Source organism: Gouania willdenowi, chromosome 3 (assembly GCF_900634775.1).
Source record: "Gouania willdenowi chromosome 3, fGouWil2.1, whole genome shotgun sequence".
In the NCBI taxonomy this organism is placed as follows: Eukaryota; Metazoa; Chordata; class Actinopteri; order Blenniiformes; family Gobiesocidae; genus Gouania; species Gouania willdenowi.
Window position 1 is genome coordinate 21880683 of NC_041046.1, and position 22730 is coordinate 21903412.

The window sequence follows — 22730 nt, forward strand, 5'->3', positions numbered from 1 at the left end:
TTTCTCGAGGTTTTTATGGTTAATTCATATGAAAGCATGTCTGGTTATTCTACAAACAATTTTTTATCACACACTCTTATGACGTTGTCCAAAAGATAAGGGCGGCAACTCTCTTGACTTTCCTCCGAGTTTTTATTCACATAGGATAAAAGGGAAGTGCACAAAGATACACATTATTATTATTATTATTATATTAAAGCTAAGACTGGTAAATATAATACAGAGTTAATTATTATAAAGTAAGACATATTTAGTATTGTCATTAGTAGTAGTATAGCAGTGTTTTAACGTGTCCATATAAGTTATAACTATCCACTATGATTCATACAACTATTTACACACATTTAGGGCATTCAAAAATACATTCTCATCTTTTGTAAATTATTATTTGCATGTAAAACCCGTGTTTTTGTAAGCGTATTTTGTCCAATGCGTATTTTGCGCGCAATTCGGCGCTCGTCATGCTTCGATCGGTCCCGCCCACCTCAGCTCTGAGGGACCTGAAAGCCAACAACACTTTCTATGACGGTTTTACCTATTTTGGTTTATTTTGACCTGGTCCAGTTGTTTTTTATTCACCTTAACATGTCTACCCGGTGCTAGTACTTATTCCACGGTAAGACTTGAACGATTTAAGGCTTTAGTTTAGTGTTATTGCACAGTTTATTCGTCTTTGCTCAGCTTGTTAGCAGAAAGTTGGCTTGTTGAATGTATCGTACCTGTACCACTAGCCTGAGCTAAAACTACTAACTTTAGCTAACTAGTATCAATCATTGAGTGCTTTCTGCTGTGCCTGCTATGTAGCATTACTGTTTTATACACATTGAACTACTGAAGTCGTGTGTGTGTGTGTGTGGGGGTGTGTGTGTGTGTGACTTTACGTGACATTAAAAAGCGACTAAGCACTGAAAACTAAGGTATATGCTTGTTAGTTGTGGTGCATTGCTAGCATCTTCCTCATTGTGAGCCTCTGTCCACAGTCCTCCTCCTGTTCAGAGCGACTATCTTGGAAAACCAGCTCCTGACTGAGGACCATGGACATGTGAACAGCTCACACAGATCCAGAGGAGCGCTGACATCTTTGGTGACGCCTCACGGCCATCTGTACTTGGTGTTAGTGGTTGGTGGTGATGTCTGAGGCAGAAGTGATGGAAGCTCCCACAGAGAGCAACGAAAATGTGTCCAATAATCCTGCACAGGTACCTGGAGGAGCACCAGTGTCTTCACCTGTGGCCCCCACCATCCAGGCCCCCGTCACCCCACCAACAGATGATGAGGATGAGAGTGAGGATGAGTCAGAGATCTTAGAGGAGAGTCCCTGTGGTCGCTGGCAGAAACGGAGAGAGGAGGTAAAACCTGAGCTGTGACTGTTTGCTGCCAACTCATCATACATACACTTGGGTTTTTTAATGGCAGTGGCTATTCGTACAGTTGCCATATCAATATACCGACATTCTATCTGTACGCAGCGTCCCTATTGGTTCAGTTTAGGTCACGTGATAGGTCAGTCATTGGCCAGCTTAGGTCGCTCTGACTAAGACTAAACCTTACCCTAACCCTAAAAATTGTTGCGATATTGGGTCTTAACCTAATCCTAACCCTAACCCTAAGATGCTTTGTACTTGTACTTCGGTAAACCATACAACCATACACTTTCTTTTTTTTAAACTATCTATAGGCCATGTGTCAAACTCAAGGTCCAGGGGCCAAATCATTACAATGAGGATGTAAATCAGGGGTGTCAAACTCATTTTAGTTCAGGGGCCAAATACGGAGCAGTTTGATCTCAAAAGGGCCACAGATTTTTCACGGGAAAATGTGTAATTTCAACGTTATTGTGCCCTAGCTTTCACTCCTACGTATACATAAAATACTAAACATGTGAGAAACTGACAATGTCCAAACAATACGTGACAGATATCAGTCCCAACAGGATCTTCACTTTAAATTTCCTAGATTTTGTGATCACTTTCTATTGAATTAAGGGAAATGTTGTGCAATAATTTGAGGAAAATAGAAGTATTTTAAAGATTTTTGAGGGAGTTCTTTTTCAACCATTTAACATTAAAAATGACTGCAATCGTGTCATATAAGCACCGGTAAAACTGTGAGCACCTGCGAATATTGTTTCGTTTACACAATGGTTCATGTTTCTGTCATTTTTACTTTCTGCTGTGGGCCGAATTGGATGCTCCAAAGGGTGAGATTTGGCCCCTGGGCCATGAGTTTGACACATGTGATGGAAATGATCTTGATTAGAACATGAAAATACAAAGGTCAGTCTTGGTCGAACCAGGTGGGAGATAATAAAAACTATAGAAATGAATCTATCCAGGAGGCACTAAATACTGTTTAATTTCATTTATTTATAAATCTAGTGAAGTGCCCGTAGGAAGTATGTATATATTTAACACTGTAACATAGGCTTGCATACATCTGCAGTTTGCTGAGAGAGAGAGGTTCTTGTTTTGAATTTTTTAGTTTGCCATTGAAAGAGGCCATTAAATCTCAAATTAACTTCACTAATTAATTGAACTTTTTATATAGCGCCAATTCATAACACGTGTTATTGCAAGACACTTCACAGAAAGCAGGTAAAATAACTTACTGTTTATCTAATTACTTCATGACTTTGATGCTTTAGACCCACATTACATAAATAAATTTGTCCTGAATTGTTAAATATTAGAATATCAAATTTAATTAAAAGACTGTTATGTGGGGTGGAATTGCTAGCAGTCCAAACAAATCCGATTTTGCACATCCTTGAACCAAGCAGCAGCCATGTTGAAAGTCTCAGCTCTGTCTGTCCCTGAACCGCAGAGATTTTTGAGCCACAGACACAAACAGAGATTCCTTGCTTTTATGTGTGTTTTTACTCATTCATTCCATCATTAAGCTCTACAGTTGTTTTTTAATCGTTTTCTAAGCAAAATGTTTTAGTCGGACAATTACATTTAGATTTAACCTAAAATGGTTGAAAGATTAAAATTAAATTAAAGATTAAGATAGAGATTAAATTAAGATTAAAAATGTAAGAATGTAAAAATTTTTTAAAACTGTAAATAATTGTAAATGCAATTGTAAATACTGTAATTATTGCATTGAATGTTTGTTGAGGTGATCCTTTTGCCAATGCTTTTTCTTTTTTTTTTTTTTTATATTGTGAATGGACTCTTAAGTAAGAATGTTCAATGTCCACAGTATAAACCTGGTGTCATTTTGCCTTTGCCCAGGGACTATGGTTGAAAATTAGCTTGCAGCTATCTCTGGTCTGTGTAAGACATTTGTTGTGCAATTTCCCTGTCAAATAAATGAATAAATAAATAAATACAAAGGGGGTACTTGGAGTCAGAAAAAAGAAAAAGTGGGTACTTGAGCCAAAAAAAAACCACTCAGAACAATTGAGAACCATTGCTTTAGAGCATCAAATTCGGTCTGTTTAAGAAAGTAAAAAATGATAGAAAAAACATAAACCATTGTGTAAAAAAACTAGTTAATTGTAGATTTCTCAGCCCCTCCAAATACAAAAATTCTTTTAAAATCCACAATAATTGCAGAGCTCAATTTTTAAGAACTCTCAATTTTTCCAAAATCTGGCAAATTTTCTTCAAATGATTCCACAAAATTTTCCCAAATTCCAAAAATCAGGGGAATTTAAGTGAATATCCTGCAGGGACTGATATACTAGAATACTTTTCAATACTTTACCATTTTTAGATCATTTATGCATGGAAGTGCAAACAAGGGCACATTAATGTTGAATTTTCTCTTTTTCCACCAAAAATCTGTGGCCCACTTACGTTTAAACTGTTCCGTATTTGGCCCCTGAACCAAAATGAGTTTGACACCCATCATCTATAGGGTCATCATAATCACTTTGTGACCAGTTTGTGACCAGCGATAGTCTCCAGCAGATTTCCAAATGTCTTGGTCTTGGAATGGCCGGACTTGGGATGTCCCATCAAGACCAGTCGAAACCAGCACTGATCTGGTATTCTTAATGTGATAATAAGGAGAAGCACTTGGAACTGTTTCTCTATTAATTCATGTTGTAAATTGACTTCAAACATTTAGCGTTAGCTCACTGACTGTTCTGCCGACTTGGAAATTTTTTCAAGAGCCTAATGTGTCAAACACCTGCAGAAAGTCCTACATCAGTCCATCCTATTTCTAGTCAGAAATACCTCTGAAAACCTACTTTAATAGGCCTCAGTCACCTGACAAATAAACATCTTATTTTTTAGATATTTAAAACAATTCTGGACTTATCAGTGACTTTTAAATACATACAAAGTTTTAATTAATTTGCCAAAATGGAGTTGAACTAAATTTGTTGGGATTTTTGCATGTTGTGCTTTGAAAGAAATTGCTGACAACTTGTTTTTGTCTGTCAAATGGAAAACTAAATTGAAGAGAGAATAATTTTGAACTGTTCAAGCTTTTCATGGTTTTTAAAATAGATTTTGATAATAATAATACATTTTATTTTACAATTGACACCAAATCTCAAAGTGCTTCATTGGATGACAGAATTAAAAACAATACAACACAACATACAATACAGGACTAAAAACAAGCATTCGCTGTTAAAATAAGCTTGTGTAAAAAGGTGGGTCCTTGATTAAATGAGTCCACCATTTGCAGGGCCCTGAGGTGGTCTGGGAGGGTGTTCCACAGGTGGGGAGCAGTGGCTTGAAGGCCCTGTCGCCCCTTGGTTTGAGTCGTGTCTTGGGCATGACCAGACGGTGCTGTTGGTTTGATGGTCTTGTCTCAGTCTCAGGTTGTTTTGTTCTTGGTCTCGTCTTCCAAAAGTCTTAGTCTTCTTTTGATCTCAGTGCATTCTTGTCTCAAGCAAGTCTTGGATGTCGGATGATGTGGTGATGGTCTTGAGTACAAAACTAACAGTGCACATATATTCTAAGAAATGTAGAATTAGAAAAGTTTTATTTGCCGAATCGTCAATCACAGTTTAAAAACAGTACAAGGAATTTAACTTGGTGGTTGGTGCGAAGAACAAGAAAGAACCAAAAAACACATGCAAACCAGAAACAATATTAATAATAATAGTAATAATAAATATAAAGGATGAATATCATTGGATATCCACCCAATGATTGCAACTCAGTAGCACTGTAGTTATCAATGTGGGTTCTTGCTAGTGTTTACACATTCTCCCTATGCTTGTGTGGATTTTGTTGGGGTGCTTTGGTTTCATCCGCCTACAATTAAAATCATCGTGGATGTGTGATGCTTTCATAATGTAATTGAGACATATAGTATATCCTCTATGTTGACTGCAAAAGACTCCACCTGTTATAGAGAGAATTGATGAGGAACTACTGTATTCTGTTATTCAGCCAAATATAGAATATTTGTTTTTGTTTTTTTTTTAACTAATGAAATGCAAATTGAAGTCTAAAGAAATTGTTCTCTATTTAGGTGAATCAGCGTAATGTTCCTGGAATCGACGCCGCATACTTGGCCATGGACACGGAGGAAGGGGTGGAAGTAGTTTGGAATGAAGTCATGATCTCAGAGAGGAATAACTTCAAACTGCTGGAGGTGAGATGTAAAGGTTTAAAAGACTGAAAAAGGCTATCTTTGGTTATTTCTCAGATTCTGCACTCATCAGTCCCGACCTGCTACTTCATTAGAATCATCCTTTCTCACCAGTTTACACAGGGTTGTCTAAATAAAGCCAGTCGTATCTTATGACCATGCACAAAGATAGCTCAGTTCAGACAATAAGTCATTGTTATTTAGTTTCACACTCATACTCAACTCTCTTCTGTTGTTGATGTCTTTTTTTAGGAGAAAGTTAAAGCTGTGTTTGATAACCTGACTCATTTGGAACATGCTAATATTGTAAAGTTTCATAAGTACTGGGCGGACACGAAGGACAACCGAGCACGAGTGAGTGTTGAGCTTCGCAATACATTTTTGTCTATCTCATGTCATCAACAGTGTTACTCTTTCTAAAAATGCGTCTCTGTTAACCTATATTTTTGTTTTATGTTGTTGTTTTTTGTTTTTTTTACGACAGGTGATTTTTATCACTGAATACATGTCATCAGGAAGCTTAAAACAATTTCTGAAGAAGACCAAGAAAAACCACAAGACCATGAATGAAAAGGTAATTTTATGTGTATGAAAACCCCAAAACCTGCCAATAGTAAAAATAAAAACATTTTTGAAATAAATGATTAAATTAATAAAATTAAAATTAAAATGAATTATTTTTTATTTCCACTTTTATTCATCAATCTATATTTATTTTTTTAGACAATGTTTTTCTATTTTTTAACCTTTGTATTTTTTCCACTTATTTGTTTTTCATTTTCAATTTTCCTTTTTGTTATTTTTCACGTTTATTCAGTTATTCTTGTATTTTTAATTTTGGCAGGTTTGATCCTCCATAAATGTGTGTATTTTTGGCAGGAATAAATTAATCATCAAATGTTTTTTTGTTAAGTTTAAAAATTGATTCCATAGACAGGTGGAGACGAGCTCTGTACAGCAAGGAGAAAATGAATTGTGTACTACGGCTGATCAAAATAAAAGGAGATGGTGCCAGTTGTAGTTGCATTAAAAATACCTGTTGTGATGTTGTGTTTGTTTCAGACTTGGAAACGATGGTGCACACAGATCCTGTCTGCACTCAGGTCTGTTACTCTCTCAAACACTCAATGAGAAATGAGAATGAGAAATATAATATAATATAATCATCTGGGGTCTCCTAAATGTACTTTTTATGCTTTAGTAATTTGTTGTATACCCTATGTATTAATGTGTTTGTTTCTATGCAGTTATCTCCACTCATGCGACCCTCCCATCATCCATGGAAATCTGACCTGTGACACAGTTTTCATTCAGCACAATGGGCTCATCAAGATCGGATCAGGTATGGAGTTGGGTTGAATTCATCCATGTTGGACTTGTAGGAGGCGGAGCCAAAGAATAATATTAATAATTCATAGTTTGCTGAAATGAGATTATACTTTTAACGTTAAAGCTGTGGTTCCCAACCTCTTTTGGGTTGTGACCCCATTTTTATATCACAAATTTCTGGTGACCCCAAATACATTTTTTTCTCTAGAATTAATCTCAAAAATACAAGTTTTTGATATATTTTTTTCTCTAGAATTAATTTCTGATCATGTTTGTTGAGTTGCGTTAGTGTGTTACAAATACAGAGTAGTTAGGATTAGTGTGCGTGATTAGTTATATCTGAGAAAGTGAAAGTATGAAATACTTTTGTTTGAGATTGTGTATGGTAAAGAATGACAAGTAAATAATAATAATTAAATATGTGTAATTTTAATCAGTATTTTTTTTAATCAATTACTAGAGATTTCAGGCGACTCCAAGGTTGAAAAAAACTGCATTAAAGGGTCCCCATTTTACTCACTAAAAGAGACATTTGTTAAAGTATTTTCTGTTGTCTGTGGATGTGCAAAAACCAAACTACATTGATTAATGTGTAAAAGATGTGAGCTTTTTATGCATGTATGTGAATGTGAAAACATCCACAAAGACTCCAATTCCATCTGCTCTCTTGTGTCCAATTTTTTGCATTAAATTATTTGGTTAGATATATTTTAATCTGATGAGCTGTTCATCCTTTCCTCCACCCACTCCTATCCTCCATGTTAGTTGTTTTTCAATTTATCCTCTGCTATATTTTCTCCTATTGTCTCACTTTCAGTGGCTCCTGACACCATTAACAGCCATGTGAAAACGTGTCATGAGGAACAGAAGAACTTGCACTTCTTTGCTCCTGAATATGGAGGTAACAATGATTTTTTTCAGATTACGTTTTTGCCATTATAAACTTTGTCATTTCACTTTGAGTGGATTTGTCTCTGTTTTAACCCTTGGGGCACCTTTGGGAAAAAATTACATTCTTTGAGCTTAGGCATCAAAACGGTATCCTTCACATTTATGTAAAATTTTTCCCCTGTTTTTTCACGAGATATTTTTAACAACTTCAGACCTAACCATAGATATAAAGTTTTCAGTATATATTTTTTTTCTTCCTTTTTTGCCCTTTCTGTCATAAAAACACAGTTTTTTCAATAAGGAAAAGAACAAAATATGCATTTTTTTTTCAATAAGGAAAAGAACAAAATATGCATTTTTTTTCTATAATAAGGTACAAAGTGGAATGTTTGCTGTGAAGTTATTACAGCCTTGAGTAGGTCAATAATTGATAAGAACAGTGATTTTGAGGCATTATTACTTTTAGATCTATGAGCATTTATTGAAAAAAAAACCTACACTTTTTGAGCTTAGGTACCAAAATGTAACCTTCATAGAAGTCATATAAATATTTTTTCCCACTTTTTTCACATCATGTCTTTTCAACAACCTCAGACCTAACCTTAAATATGAAGTTCATTATATTTTTATAATTATTATTATTATTATTATTTTTTTATTTTTTTATTTTTTTAAATAGGGTGCCATTTATATTTTGAAGGTAGAGGCTTAGATTTATTAGGTAATTATGGGAAAACCCCTATTATACAGTGTCAGGGTAACAGTATGTCCAATGTCGGTACATTTTATAAATTCTGAACATGACAATAAAAGAAAACTCCTGGCCACGGTTCATACAATTAGTTTTTAAACTGAATGAGATATTGACAATTTTAAAAAACTGAGTAAGCAGAAGATACACGTTTGGTCCCCAAAGGTGCTCCGAGGGTTAAGTAAAGGTATGAATCTATTATATTGACCCTTTTACACTGAACAAAAATACTCTTTTCTTTTTGCCTCCATTTTTCATGAGCTAAACTCAAAGATCTAAAATATTTTTATATAAACAAAAGACCAGGACTTGTGTACAGATCGTTGCAACATGGGGCCGAATAGGATGAATGGCACAACAACAGGCCTTTGTGCATTCAAAATGCCATCAATAAATGGCACATGTGTTCGTTATCAACAACATACGCCTGCCCATGCCATAACTGCATAAGCTGCAATCAGGTCTCGACCTGACTGCAGCTTCCCTGGGATGGTTTCTGATAGTTTGTGCAGAAATTCTTTGGTTATGCAAACCGACTGTAGCAGCAGCTGGGTGGCTGTTCTCAGACGGTCATGGAGGTGAACATGCTGGATGTGGAGCTGGTTTTGTTACACGTGGTCTGCGGTTTTGAGGCTGGTTGGCCAAATTTTCTGAAACGCCTTTGGAGACGACTTATGGTAGAGAAATGAACATTCAATTCAGGGGCAACAGCTCTGGTGGACATTCCTGCAGTCAGCATACCAATTACTTGTGACATCTGTGGCAGTGTGCTGTGTGATTAAACTGAACATTTTTAGAGTGGCCTATTATTGACCTGTGCTCATCTTAATATGCCACACCTGTGAGGTGGGATGGATTAACTCTGCAAAAGAGAAGTGCTCACTAACAGATTTAGACACATTTGTGAACAATATTTGTGAGAAATAGGTCTTTTGTATATATAGAAAATGTTTTAGATCTTTGAGTTCAGCTCATAAAAAATGGGAGCAAAATAAAAGTGTTACATTTATATTTTAGTTCAGTGCATATGATTTATCTTTGTTCCACTTGTCATATGTAGCTGTTGAAGATGTCGGCACCGCTGTGGACATTTACTCATTTGGCGTGTGTGCTTTAGAGGTGATATGAAACCCACACTGCACATTGTGTGAGCCTGAGACATTTTGTTAGACTCTTGTTGTAATGTGTGTTGTTTTGCTGCAGATGGCGCTTTTAGAGATTCAGGGAAATGGAGAGTCCTATGTGTCTCAGGAGGCCATCAACAATGCTATACAGTTACTGGAAGACCCACTGCAGAGGGTACGATACAAAGAGCCACTTTCTTTCCTTGTTTGTTCACTCATGTAGGTCAGATGTTGGTAGATTCCATGTGTTTACATGCATGTTTCTTTCTTGTTTTCCCCCCCAGGAGTTGATCCAAAAGTGTTTGGCTTGTGATCCCAGTGTGAGACCTACAGCCCGGGAGCTGCTGTTCAACCAGGCTCTCTTTGAAGTGCCACTGCTAAAACTTCTGGCTGCTCATTGTATTGTTAGCCATCAGCGTGAGTCTGCAACACAACAACTGAAAACACAAACACAAAATATAACTGTCATCAGGGAGCTCTGCAATTAAACATAATACTACCGTCCATTAGGAAATAAATAAACCAAATCACATCTGAGATTTTTGACAAAGACTCTTTAATATTCTCAATTTTAAAATAAAAAAAAATGTCCTAACAATGTTGTTGTAATTATCCAGATATGATTCCGGAGAACGCCCTGGAAGAGATTACTAAGAACCTGGACCCTAACCTGGTCCTGGCCGAGACCAAAGCGTTGCAGCTAAAGTAAGTTCATTGAAACTGATCTTCACACTGTTGGGTTCTATTTGGTTTAAAAAAAACAAAAAAAAAAAAACAGTGATGAATTTAACGCTATGATTTCTCTTTACTCACATGTTATAAACTTTTGTAGTTTGAGGCACTGTACGAATTCTCAGTGTTCACCCGAATATTGGATAACCTTATTGGAACATACTTTTAACTCACCCCTTTAGTCAAAGTCAGCTTAATTGTTGATTCCACTATATGTACAAGACAAAATGAAAATTGAAAGTACTGTTGCTCTCTGCCTGAAACATTTACAAACATGACAATGTAGAATATATAAATTATAAAGGCAGAACAGCAGCAACTCAACGAGTGTTTACAACATGTACACTAGGGGCCGGATTCACTAAGATTTGAAATAAAGGGTAGCAATCCAGTTGCAGTTTTCTCACCTGCTGAATTCACTAAGATTGCAGAAATGATTAGTGCACGTGCAGAACTGGTGCAGACCGCCTGTATTTTGAGTGTTTTGCTTGTTTAATGCAGAGACGTCAGTGCGCACAAGCACACTGACATTTGAGGAAGTTAAATTTGAAGCAGATGGACTTCTCTGTCAGTAGTGCAGAAGTATGAATGAAAATACAAAGTAGCAGGTGCAGAACAGTCTGATGCCGCATAAAGGGGCTGGAGGGCTTGAGAGCTATTCCTGGTTTATTACAAATCATGATTACTTTACTTACTTAAAACAAGAATAAAAACTGATGTAATAATAAAACACAACAGTGAAAAGCCACAGGACACTAAAACAAGAGCAGAGAGTCATACTGGGTTAAAAGATAAGGAATAAAAATGCTCATTTTAAACTTCATGAAGCTTTGCTGCGAGAGCAAATATCATAAATTGTACCATTTCAATAAGTCAATCACATATCGAGTAAAAGCAGCTCTTACACCACATTAGGCTTCTCTCAATTTTCTGTCGTACAAAATATTCTCACACATTCAAAACCATTCATTCAGTTTTGTGCAAACAATATTTCAATGACAGATGTTTGTACGCTTGTGTTTTACACTGAAATTAAACTGCTAGATCATCAAGGAGACTGTAGAGCCAGGTTTTTTTTTCATTATCATTGACATTTTGAATAATATATCCAACGATTGAAATTCAAATGAGGCTTCAAATGTTTCATTTCTTTTATTTTTGCTTTCTTTAGGCTTTCACAGTTTGCTGCTTTGGAGCTTGATAAATTCCTTGAGGATGTAAGGTAGGACACAGTTTCCTATCTCTGTGTAGCAAATATGGATCTTTTTTTCATTAAAAACACCTACTCTGAAAGGAGTTTTTTAGTGAACCGTGTACAAAATGTGACAAGATCTTTTAACAGTCAAATATTTTAGCTGGTCTAAAACAATGACGGCAGCCATTTTTACAGAATTCAGTAATATACCGGTACTGTAGGTATAGGACAATGATTCATTGATCATTTTTTATTTCTGTTGTTATTATCTTTGAATTACCTGCTGGCTATTTGCGACCGTATAAACACATGCAAAGGTAATTATTTAATAAACTTTTAGATTGCTGTAAGACTTTTTTTGGTTAGGTGATTTATTGCACAATTTTCTGTGTGCAGTGAACTCTGCTTTATTGCAAAACATAATAATTACGCTTTCAGGCCACATAGAGGCAGCAGTGGACCACCAGACTGTCTTGATACCTCCTTTTTATGCAGGGAATGAATGAGATGTGACGATATGAACATCAAATTGAGATTTTTTTTTGGCTTTATAGTTTACAATTTATATTATTAAAGTATTTCTGTTCTATTTGTGTTACCGTACTGTTCAGTTTGACAGTGATTCAGTGCATCTTTTCAAATCACTAATCATGCAACCTGTCATCATTATAATAATCCTGAAGCTTCCTTTTCCGTTTTGTCTTTGTTCGTGTTTTCTCCACATTTCTCTCTGGTTACCGCCTCCTGTGATCAGGAATGGGATTTATCCAATGACAGCGTTTGGGGTTCCCTGCCCACAGCACACTCAGAAAGAGCCTGTTAAATCTCCCATTGTTATCCCTATGGTGAAATCCCCCACACCAGAACCTGCTGAGCTGGAAACACGGAGGGTGCGTACTCAAAACTTTTCCTGCAAATGTATCCATTTTCTTTAGGAAACCTCCATTCTATCAGATTGATTGGTTAATTGATTTGTTAGTTTATTATTTCATTATCCCCCGCCACAAATTGTGGAAGGGGATATAGGTTTGAGCTCCATCCGTCAGTCCGAGATGAATGGGACAGCTTTTCTCAGAAACCATTTAAGATACGATAATCAAATTTGGTGTGTGGCTTCAGGATATCAATACCTTGATGGACTTTAAAAGTGAGAAGCGCACAATATTTTTTTCTGGAGATATTGCCCTTTTCTGTTTTTTTTCTTTTTACTCTGTTCGAAGTATCTTCAAAGGGGACAGTTTTTCTCAGAAACCGTTTAAGATACGATAACCAAATGTGGTGTGTGGCTTCAGGATATCAATACCTTGATGGAGTTCGAAAATGAGAAGCGCGCAATAATTTTTTCCGGAGTTATTGACCTTTTTGCCTTTTTTTGTACTCTGTTCGAGGTATCTTCAAAGAGGACAGCTTTTCGCAGAAACTGTTTAAGATACGATAACCAAATTCGGTGTGTGGCTTCAGGTTATCAATACCCTGATGGAGTTTGAAAATGAGAAGCGCGCAATAATTTTTTCCGGAGTTATTGACCTTTTTGCATTTTTTTGTACTCTGTTCGAGGTATCATCAAAGGGGACGGCTTTTCTCAGAAACCGTTTAAGATAGTAATTTTATATTTTGATGTAATCACATTTTCTTATTTATACATCTAAGTTGTTATATTTCGGACATTTAGAAAAAGGTTGTGAGTTATAATGAGAACCAATCTGGCGGGGATGTTAATGACTGTCTTCTTGTTTTATTTGACATATACATTCATTACCTTTCCAGTAAATGTTTCAGCCAATGGCTATTTTTCATCTGTTGTCCCTGGACAGATGTTACGAAGTCATCTTGCGAACAAGATACATCAATATTAGTACAAAAATTTTATTGCACTCATGAAACTGTATAAAATGCATTCATAAAACACTACAATATACATTTAATTAACAACTTGACAATAAAGTGTAAGTTCCTGAGCAGTTTCAGAAGCAAGAGTAACTCTAGAATACAGAGGCTTATGTCAGCAGGTCTGATTGTTAAAAAGCCATTTTCTTAAGAGTCTTAAATACATCATATATGGGCATGTCCCTTATATTTGCAGGTACTATGTTCCACTCATAGACTTTTTAATCATGTAAAGCACATTGAGTTGCCTTAAATTTGCCTTGCCTTAAATGAAAAATATCTATTTGACACTATTATCTGTGAAGTGGTTTTGCTAATATTTAGTTGAACCGTTGACGTGTCGTGTGTCTGCAGGTCATTCACATGCAGTGCAGCTGGGAACCTGTCGAGGACGGAGCGAAGTATCGTGTGAGTATCTGGTAGAATAACTATGTTGTCGTCACTTTGTAATTATCACAAATTCTTGCCTTCTTTTGGTGTAAAACAACTTCTTAACATTTTCTTTTTTTCATCAAAGCTGACATTACTGCTCAAACTGGAGGACAAACTGAACAGACACCTCAGCTGTGACATGTTACCTAGTAAGTTCAACTACGTTCCATCACCATTACACACAATAGCAACACACAGATACAAGTAGTCAAAGTACTGTGATGTACTTTTGATTTTCATTCCAGCTTTCTTTAATTTGAAGCGAATAATCATATGGTTTCTGGAGTACCTTAATGGGGTCACAAATCTTAGATGTTTCACCAAATAACCTTTCATGCAGCAATGGCTCCATGCGAGAGCAGATTTTGTTCATGTTAAAATGGGCCCTGTGCAGGTGAAAAAAGTCAGTGACTTTAAAAGCATTTTTATTTTAACCCAACCATAAACTAGTGAATCCAGCAAGTTAATTTTGTCTTTTTTGAAATAATATGTTATGGTTTCATTTATTCAGACAATGACAGACTAATGATTGCTTTAATGTATCCCTACAAGTTCTTCCATAAGGAAAACATCAAAGCATCTACTGATCCCTTTCATGCATCCTTATGAAATCTCAGATCAGTAGATGCTTTGATATTTTCCTTAAGAAAGAACTACATCAAAATAATCACTAGATGCCTCTGAGGAAGACTGACAGTTGGCAGTCAAAACAAGCCAGATCAAATTTCCGGAAAAAAAGTTAATAAATGAAACCTTAACATATCATAAACTGGTGAAGTAATCAGGACTTGCCTATTTAGACTGTTGAGCGAAAGGCAAACTATTGTATGTGTGGTAATATTTGCTTTTCTGTCCATGTGACAACATATCTCATCATATTTCAAGTTGAGAGAGTTTTCATTAGACATGTTTCCTCCATAGTTTTAGAGAAGCAGCTTTACATTTGATGGAAACGATACCAGTGAAGTTTTTTGTGTTAACTGTGACCTTTATTTGATACTTTCAATCAGCTTTTAGCTGAATCTCAACACACAGAACCTGTCAGTGTGTTTCGGCTCATCATGTAAGAACACGAGAGGGAAATTCCAGCAAGAGCATGAATGCACAATTTCCAGTATGCAAAAGTATTTTAGGCTGAGACTGACTGTCGCTTATGTCTTATGTAGACCTTCTGTTTTGGAGAGTGGGACACACTGCTGTCACTTAAATTTTATTTATAGGGTACTTTTAATGTCCAAGGAAGCAGACCAAATAGTTTCTAACCTCTCCCATGCATTAATATCAATATAAACACTAAAACACACACTTTGTAAAGATGCTTTTGCCTTGTAGCAAGAAGCCTTGGCTTTGATTCCAGGGCTGGGAACATTCTTGTGAGTACAGGAATAAGCAAGTTTACAAAATGAATGAATGGTATAAAAAGGATGAATATTTTAAGTACAGCATGATTAATTATTAGGACTTTAGGGAAAATGCTATAAAAGCGATACATTTTAAAATGATAAAAGTTATGACAATGTTCATATAAATACTAAAAGCAGCCCAAATAGTCAAACATGGATCATGATGGGTCAGAATAAGATGGTCAGTTCACACAGTCATGGTTGCCATGTATACTGTTGCAAGTGTGTCTGGGGAATGTCATGCATCTGAAAGGCTGCCTCTCACAGCTGTCAACCCTTTAGCTCATCCATTACCAGGCTTTCACACACACACACACACACACACACACACACATGTACGCGTAGTCGCACACACTAATGTAGTGGTGCAAATTAGTTTAAAAAGGTTTGACTGCAGAACATAAACCTTTTCTTTGCATATCTATCAAAAGTTATTTTGTCATGTTGTCCATTTTTTGGGGACCAAACATTATAAGTCTTCTGGTGATTTGTGGTAAAAAATTACATTTTGAGTAATTAATTAATAGTTTAATTAATCACAAATGCATGGTCTTTAATTTTTTAACAGTTTGTCCACTAATGTACTACTAATTATTTCATTATATCCCCTTTGCACAATTTGTCTTATGTTCTCTGTTGAACACCAACAGCAACATACATCAGACACAGGCAACTGGCAGTCCGGGGGCCACATGCAGCCCTCAGTTTAATTTTATGTGGCCCCCAAAGTAAACGTACAAAATGACAGAAAAATAAACAAAACTAAAGCAAGAATACATTAAAAAAAATACAAAGAATTACAACATTGCAGGAAAATACAAGAGAAAAACACAGAAAATACTCCAAAAAAAAACATAAAACTACAACAAAACAGTAAAACACAAAATAACTTAGAAAATATATACAATTACAGAAAATGACAACAAAAGTACACAAAAAGTGACTGTATACCCACAGTACTCACAAACAAAAACAGAAATACATAAAAATTACTCTTAAAAAATTTAAAATGACAGCACAAATACACAATATGACTCCAAAAAACATGTATTTTACAGGGAAATTACACAAAAGGACTTCAGAAATGCACAAAATGCCTCACAACAAGCAAGACAACAACAAACATGCACAGAATGACAGAAAAAACACACAAAATGACGATAAAAAATCTTCCTGTTCTCTTGTATTAATGCTCAGATCGCACGTGCTAAATGCTGACATGAATGTTGATCATGTGGCCCTCCGATCAAATGAACACATTTTTGTGGCCCCGCTGTGATAAAAGTTGCCGACCCCTGCTATACATGAATATTGTTTGTGCACACAAATGCACATTAATCAGTCACACAAACACACCCTGTGCTCTCCGTGAAAGGCCTGCATTCAAAAAGCATGGGATGAAAGCCTTCGTTATCAACACACCAAAGTCCAAAGTTGTGCAGTGCAAGGTCACAAACTAACTCAGCCTTCCAGGTTTCATGTCAGGGACCTTTGGATTACTTTATATCAAAACACAAAACGTGTTACGTGTACATTCGATATCAGTCCCTGAGTCACATAGGTGGTGGTTGATCTTGTTCTTTTCAAAAGCTCTGTTCACTCCTGAGTTTTTTTGGTACATGTACATCCCTCACACAGTTACAAAAACAAACAAACAAATAAACAAAACCTAAAACAAACAAACCATACAAACTTTTCTGAAGACCAAGCAGTAACTGTTTTCTTTAGGCTGTAACTTAAAGAAGAGCTGTGAAGATAATGATCCGAGATGAGCTCATATTGTAAAAAGGGAGGGAAGGGGAAGATACGCTGATGTATTCAGACAGGAATGTTCATTTTTCACACTGTTGTATCCCAAATCACCAGTATCCCCGTCGTTTAAACTATGTACAGTATTCTTTATTGAAAAAGAGCTCTTTGATTTATGTATTTTTACCTTTTATTACTGGAATGTCTACTAGGGGTTCTCAACTGGTCTCACCCTGGGACCCACATTTTGCCACGGTAATTAAATCGTGACCCACTTTTTTTAGAATTCAACCAGATTTAATTTTTCAAAAACAACTGTTGAAAAACATGTATATAATCTTTTTTAAAACATGTGTATATTTTCAGGTGCAACATGCATTTCACAGCATGTCTGTCAAAAGAAAAGTTTCTTTCAAAATAAAAGACAAGTCAAACATGAGAGATATTAAGTAGGCTATTATTTATTTTTGATCAGCTGTCCGCGACCCACCCAGTATAGGTCCGCAACCCACTTTAGAGTCCTGACCCACCAGTTGAGAATCACTGATGTAAAACATTGCTTTACCAGTACAGCCAGAAGTTATCTATCTATAGCATCTTATTCTGTGTTCCATAGGGAAATCTGTCTTTTGTGAAACTCTTTTTTTTTTAAATCCAAAATACATCTTTCTTTTAGACACTTTAGTGTCTATAAAAGCAGCATGTAGTTATGTTTGTGTTATGATGAATGTGGGTCATCAGAGTATGGGTTACTCATGCTAGCAATGAGCAAAATCTATGTGCTGTCACTGAGAGGTTAAAGAGGTATATTTATTTAACAGGCTGACAACATGTTCAGTGACTCAAAATGTCACTGCCATGAATCTCTCTCAGAAACCTCAGACATTAACAACACTATCAAACAAAGTGAATACAGGGATCCTAAGAGTGAGCAGATGTTGTTTAGCATTATTTAGTTTTTTAAAGGATTAAATGCCCTCTATCATGAGTTTGCTGTGCAGTAGATGTGTGTGTGGGATATGATGGACCTCTCTGACTGTGCTGGTGTGTGTTTCAGATGAGAACCCTCAAGAGTTAGCCGGAGAGTTGGTGCAGCACGGCCTAATCAGCGAGGTGGGTGTTAGGCAGGGACTGTAGGTGTGTGTGTGTGTGTGTGTGTTTTGTCTCTGAAGCTTTGAGCTTGCTGAGCGTGCAGGATTTCACCACAATGAAGGTGATCACAAAAATCCAAGAATGCACACATTACTATCTAAAGTCATGCTGTACAAACTCACACATACTGTATGTTGCCAGAGGTGAGTTTTGATATATCCAAGTATACCCAAGTAGAAGTACTGTTACTTGATTGGAATTGTACACAAGTACAAGTAATACATTAAATACTCAAGGACAAGTAAAAAGTAGCTCAATTAAATAGTACTCAAAGTAAAAATGATCACTTACTTTCCCCCCCTCCATGTTTATTTTTGGTAATAAAACTTTCCGCGGTAACCTTGCATACAGTAAACATCTCATATATAAAATTAATTGCACAATTGGAACTTAATTTATTTTCCACAAAGGCATCTGTATAAAATAAAAACTTCGTCAAAATGTACATTTACAAAAAGAAAAAATCTAAATGCACTTCTCAAAATATAAAATTCATAATAAAGAGAAAACCCAACAAGATCCATATGAACAAGCATTTAGCGACAGTTGGAAGAAACGACTCCCTTTTAACAGGAATAAATCTCCAGCAGAATAAGGTTCAGAGGTGGCAGCCATCTGCGTCGACTGGTTGGGGTTCGTGGACAGAAGGACCAACAGAATAGAGAGATAGAACATCAGAGTGTCCCAGACTAGTTTAGCCATGAACCACAGAGAGAAGGGCGAGGAGAAGGCACTGGCTGCAGAAAAACATGATACAGTATTATCAAGTCAGCCTGCCTTGGCCTTGGGCCTCACTCCCAGTGGCCTAGTCAGCACTTATTGTAAAGGTGACAAATCTCTTCCTGTTTATTGGTAGCTAACAGCGACTACAATGTCTGTAAATGCGACCGTTCACAGACGACCCCATGTCCGCTCTCGTGGTTAGGTTATGTCATGATTCAGTCCTGTTTATTTGACTGCATTTGACTGTTGTCTGGTCATTTTATTATTTGTAGTTTCACAATGTCCTTTGATCATTTTAAAACAAAAAATAATAATTTACTCAGTAACGGTTGGGTGTAGAAATGTAACAAATTACTTTACTTATTTTAAAACGTACTGAAGTACAAGTAAAATTACTGATTTAGAAATATACTCCAAAAAGTACAAGTACCCATAAAAACAACTTAATTGCAGTAATGTTAGTAATCAGTTACTTTCACCTCTATATGTTGCACAGCAGGTTTTATAGTCTCCCTAACACCAGCTTATGAATCTGATCACTTTTATATACTTACTGTATACTGGTGACAGTCAGTTTTCTAACAGAGGCATCTAAAACGTGCAGGACTGCAGCTCTCCAGGACTGATTCGGGATTTTTCGGGCATCTCCTCACTCTGTCCTTCAAATTAGCACATGGCAGCTTAGTATCTTAGCCTCTGCCGGTGTTTATTTTTAGGTTGTTTGTCTGTTAGCAGGGTTACGTCAAAAGTACTAATCGGATTCTGACAAAATTTCAACCAAAGATAGCCCTTACACCATGTAAGACTCCATTACATTTCAGAGGAGATGCAGGTCAATAAATATAGTGATTCTGGATCAGTTTCTTACCTTATTGGAGGTACTGAACCAGGCAAGCTTCATTCATTGATCCCGTCGTAATTGGGAAAAATGAAATATGATTTCTTCGTGTGTGTGTGTGTGTGTGTGTGTGTGTGTGTGTGTGTGTGCGCGTGTGCGTGTGCGTGTCCAAGCCTTTGTGCAAAATGCTTTTAATTTAGATTTTTATGAATTAATATTTAAAATTTAAATGTTACATTGTCAGCGTTTATCTTCTATTAAAGTAGTTGATCATGGAATTGGAAATAGATTTTGTGTGACACATTTTTACTGTGTCTCAATCCCTGAAACTGACTCAACAAACCCCTGAGGTTTGAGTGAACAGTGAACCCAGGGTAAGAACCACTAGTTCACAAAGTACCATAATATTGAGAGTATTTATCAGTCTCTACATGACCAAGCAGGTGACTGTGCTGTTACGTGTTGTTAAAAATGAGTATTGTGTCTCCACAGATGGACCAAGACAAAATCGCCTCTCTTATAGAAGACATTCTGAGCCAATCTCTTCAATAGCAGCGTTTTCCCACACAGTGACAGCCACTATATGAGTCCACTCCAGCAGAGCAGTGGATAGTCAGCACAGTGCCTACATTACATTGGTTTATGTCATTTCTGCACAGCTTTAGATGCTAAACTGACCAACAAGATTCCTCAAGACACAACCAACCAGACAGTTGTTACTCAATCCCAACAGCACATCGCTGACTTGTTTTGTTAGAAAAATGTCACCTTCTCACCCCTGTGTGCACAATTTTCTTTTAATGTGAGGTGTTTTTTGTTTTGGGTCCTGTTTGTCTAAAACTCAATGCCTTTACCAGATTTCCAAACCTGCTGCTGTGGTACTTTAAGGTTTTAATGCTGGTATCTGCACCAGTTGATGGTTAAACTTGAACCTACAAACTTGGAGAACCTTTCAAAGTAAAATATATAAGTAATTTACGGCCAGTAACTTTCCACAGTCCTTACTCTTACTTGGCTGTTATGTTTGACTTCTTTTGACAGAGCATTCCTACTCATAGTAAATATTGTTTGAAACTGGAGAAGTGATTAAGATCCAGCTTGTACTTTCGAGTGCTTTGTTGGAATACTGAACAAAGGTGTGTGTACAGCACGTTGCTACTGGTTGGGTGTCCTACCAGTCTACTCTGAGTTACTGAGCGGTACTGTGAACTTGGTGTTACTGAGATCCTGAATGTGTTTTTGCCTATATGTATATATTGATTTACCTTTTTTCTTTTCTTTTTTTTTGTACATTTTTAAGCACAGCTGCTTGTTTGGTTCACACAGAGCTGTTCTGTCTTTACTTTTCAAAGCTATGAAACTTGTATACTGAAATGGGCTGCCATATCTTGTAGCGGGAGAACGGTCTTTGTGCTATAATATTCAATTTTGGGTTGTTTTTTTTTCTTTTTTTAAATATTTTTCCAGAAGCTGATTACCATTCGATTAAGTTTTTTTTCATCTGTTTTCTTTGTTTGCTTTAGTTTTTTATGTCCACAATGTTGGAAGTCTGAGTCAACTGCTTTCCTTTTCATTTTTAGATTTCATCTTTTATGAGATGATTAAAACTGACCACCTCATCATCCATATTTCCTTTTTGACACTTTAAAACAACGGTTTACATCACGCAGGTATTATTATTATTATTATTATTATTTGTATAAAGCTGTGTTTCTGGGTGAGTCGGAGAGCTAATGATTACATTTTGCCTTTGATCTCACTACTGGTACTGTAGTTCACATCCTTCAGGACCTCAAAACAAGCCTAACCATCCAAATACTATTAAAGAATGTAGAAAAGATCATTGATGGCACAAATGCATGTTGCTCCTAATAATGTGAGTTGATCTGGTGTATTGTCAAATGAACTCATCACGTATTTTAATGCCTTCCTGTTGTTTGAGAGCTGTGATTGAGGTCGGATGTACAACCTTCATGAAACTCATCTCTACTGTTCATCAGAAGTTTTTCTTTGCTTACTTGTTTTATTGGTTTGTTTAAAATTGGGTTATCTGTGTTTAAAAGTGCATCTTTTTTTTTTTTTGACATGCACAGTCCAAATTAATGCATTGTCATTGTTTCGGAATTTCTACAATTGAATGATCCAAAGATTAGACCCAAAGGGCCAGCCAGGAGAATGTATAATAAGCCTCACTAAATAATCTAAATAGTCATATTGATGGAGCAGCTCCAGCCTGTTACATGTGATGTGAGCTCTTGGCTTTATATTTTGTACATGAATGGGTGTTGGTAGATTTAACAATCAGCCACAATATTATCGCCATTACACTGGCTAGCATGGGATCTGTTAGTGCTAGGGGTAATAAAAAGTTGTGTTCGAAGTAAAAAAAAAAAAAAAAAAAAGAAATTTGGTGTTTTACAGTGTTACGATTGTATGGGGCAAATAAACTCCTTTTGAATGGTGGTAATGTTATGGCTGATTGATTTGTGTGCCTTTTTGACATGTCATTAAAGCGCCTTATTCTACAAATAAACACGTGAAATGTGTCAGTTCTTTTGCAAACACTGTTGTCTATAGACTGATTACATCAATGGCTAGTGTTGTCTTTAAATCTGCATTTAACTGAATGGAATTTATTACCGTTGTTGGTATTTTTGCTTTGTATTCTTGTATATCTTGGTGACTGATATATTAGTAGTTTTTTCCTATTTTATTTATTACTTACTGTGTATTTCTAGAAGTCCAAACAGACAGAATCAATATGATGAAACTTGTGCAATTAAAAAATGGGGTGGGTTTAAATAAGTCTTTTTTTCTTCTCGCTTTCTTTTGAGCAGACATATTACAATTACAAGTGTGCATGGATCTTATCTATTATTTTGAACATATCTAATTTGTTTTTCCTCTGTTGGAGTTTCTTTGTACACAAATAGATATTTTTTTTTTGTGTGTGTGTGGGTCC

The 22730-nt window shown here is 36.2% G+C and overlaps 1 protein-coding gene across 1 annotated transcript; it reads left to right on the forward strand.

The window, feature by feature from the left end:
* Positions 1-460: 460 nt before the first annotated feature.
* On the forward strand, positions 461-22174 carry LOC114479399 (nuclear receptor-binding protein-like). The gene is made up of 18 exons (XM_028473065.1): positions 461-616; positions 981-1349; positions 5443-5565; positions 5815-5916; positions 6047-6136; positions 6625-6665; positions 6810-6904; positions 7709-7792; positions 9594-9652; positions 9737-9832; positions 9942-10074; positions 10275-10362; positions 11561-11611; positions 12339-12474; positions 13826-13879; positions 13989-14052; positions 18113-18168; positions 20261-22174. The coding sequence occupies exons 2-18, from the start codon at positions 1131-1133 to the stop codon at positions 20318-20320; spliced, it is 1551 nt and encodes a 516-aa protein (XP_028328866.1). The 5' UTR covers positions 461-616; positions 981-1130; the 3' UTR covers positions 20321-22174.
* Positions 22175-22730: the final 556 nt, after the last annotated feature.

What these genes read in the sequence shown, in the direction of transcription:
- LOC114479399 (XM_028473065.1), top strand. Translation starts at nt 1,131, where the DNA reads ATGTCTGAGGCAGAAGTGATGGAAGCTCCCACAGAGAGCAACGAAAAT. An exon ending in ATAACTTCAAACTGCTGGAG is followed by an intron (nt 5,566 to 5,814) that starts GTGAGATGTAAA and finishes GTCTTTTTTTAG; the next exon opens with GAGAAAGTTAAAGCTGTGTT. An exon ending in CAGCTGTGACATGTTACCTA is followed by an intron (nt 14,053 to 18,112) that starts GTAAGTTCAACT and finishes TGTGTGTTTCAG; the next exon opens with ATGAGAACCCTCAAGAGTTA.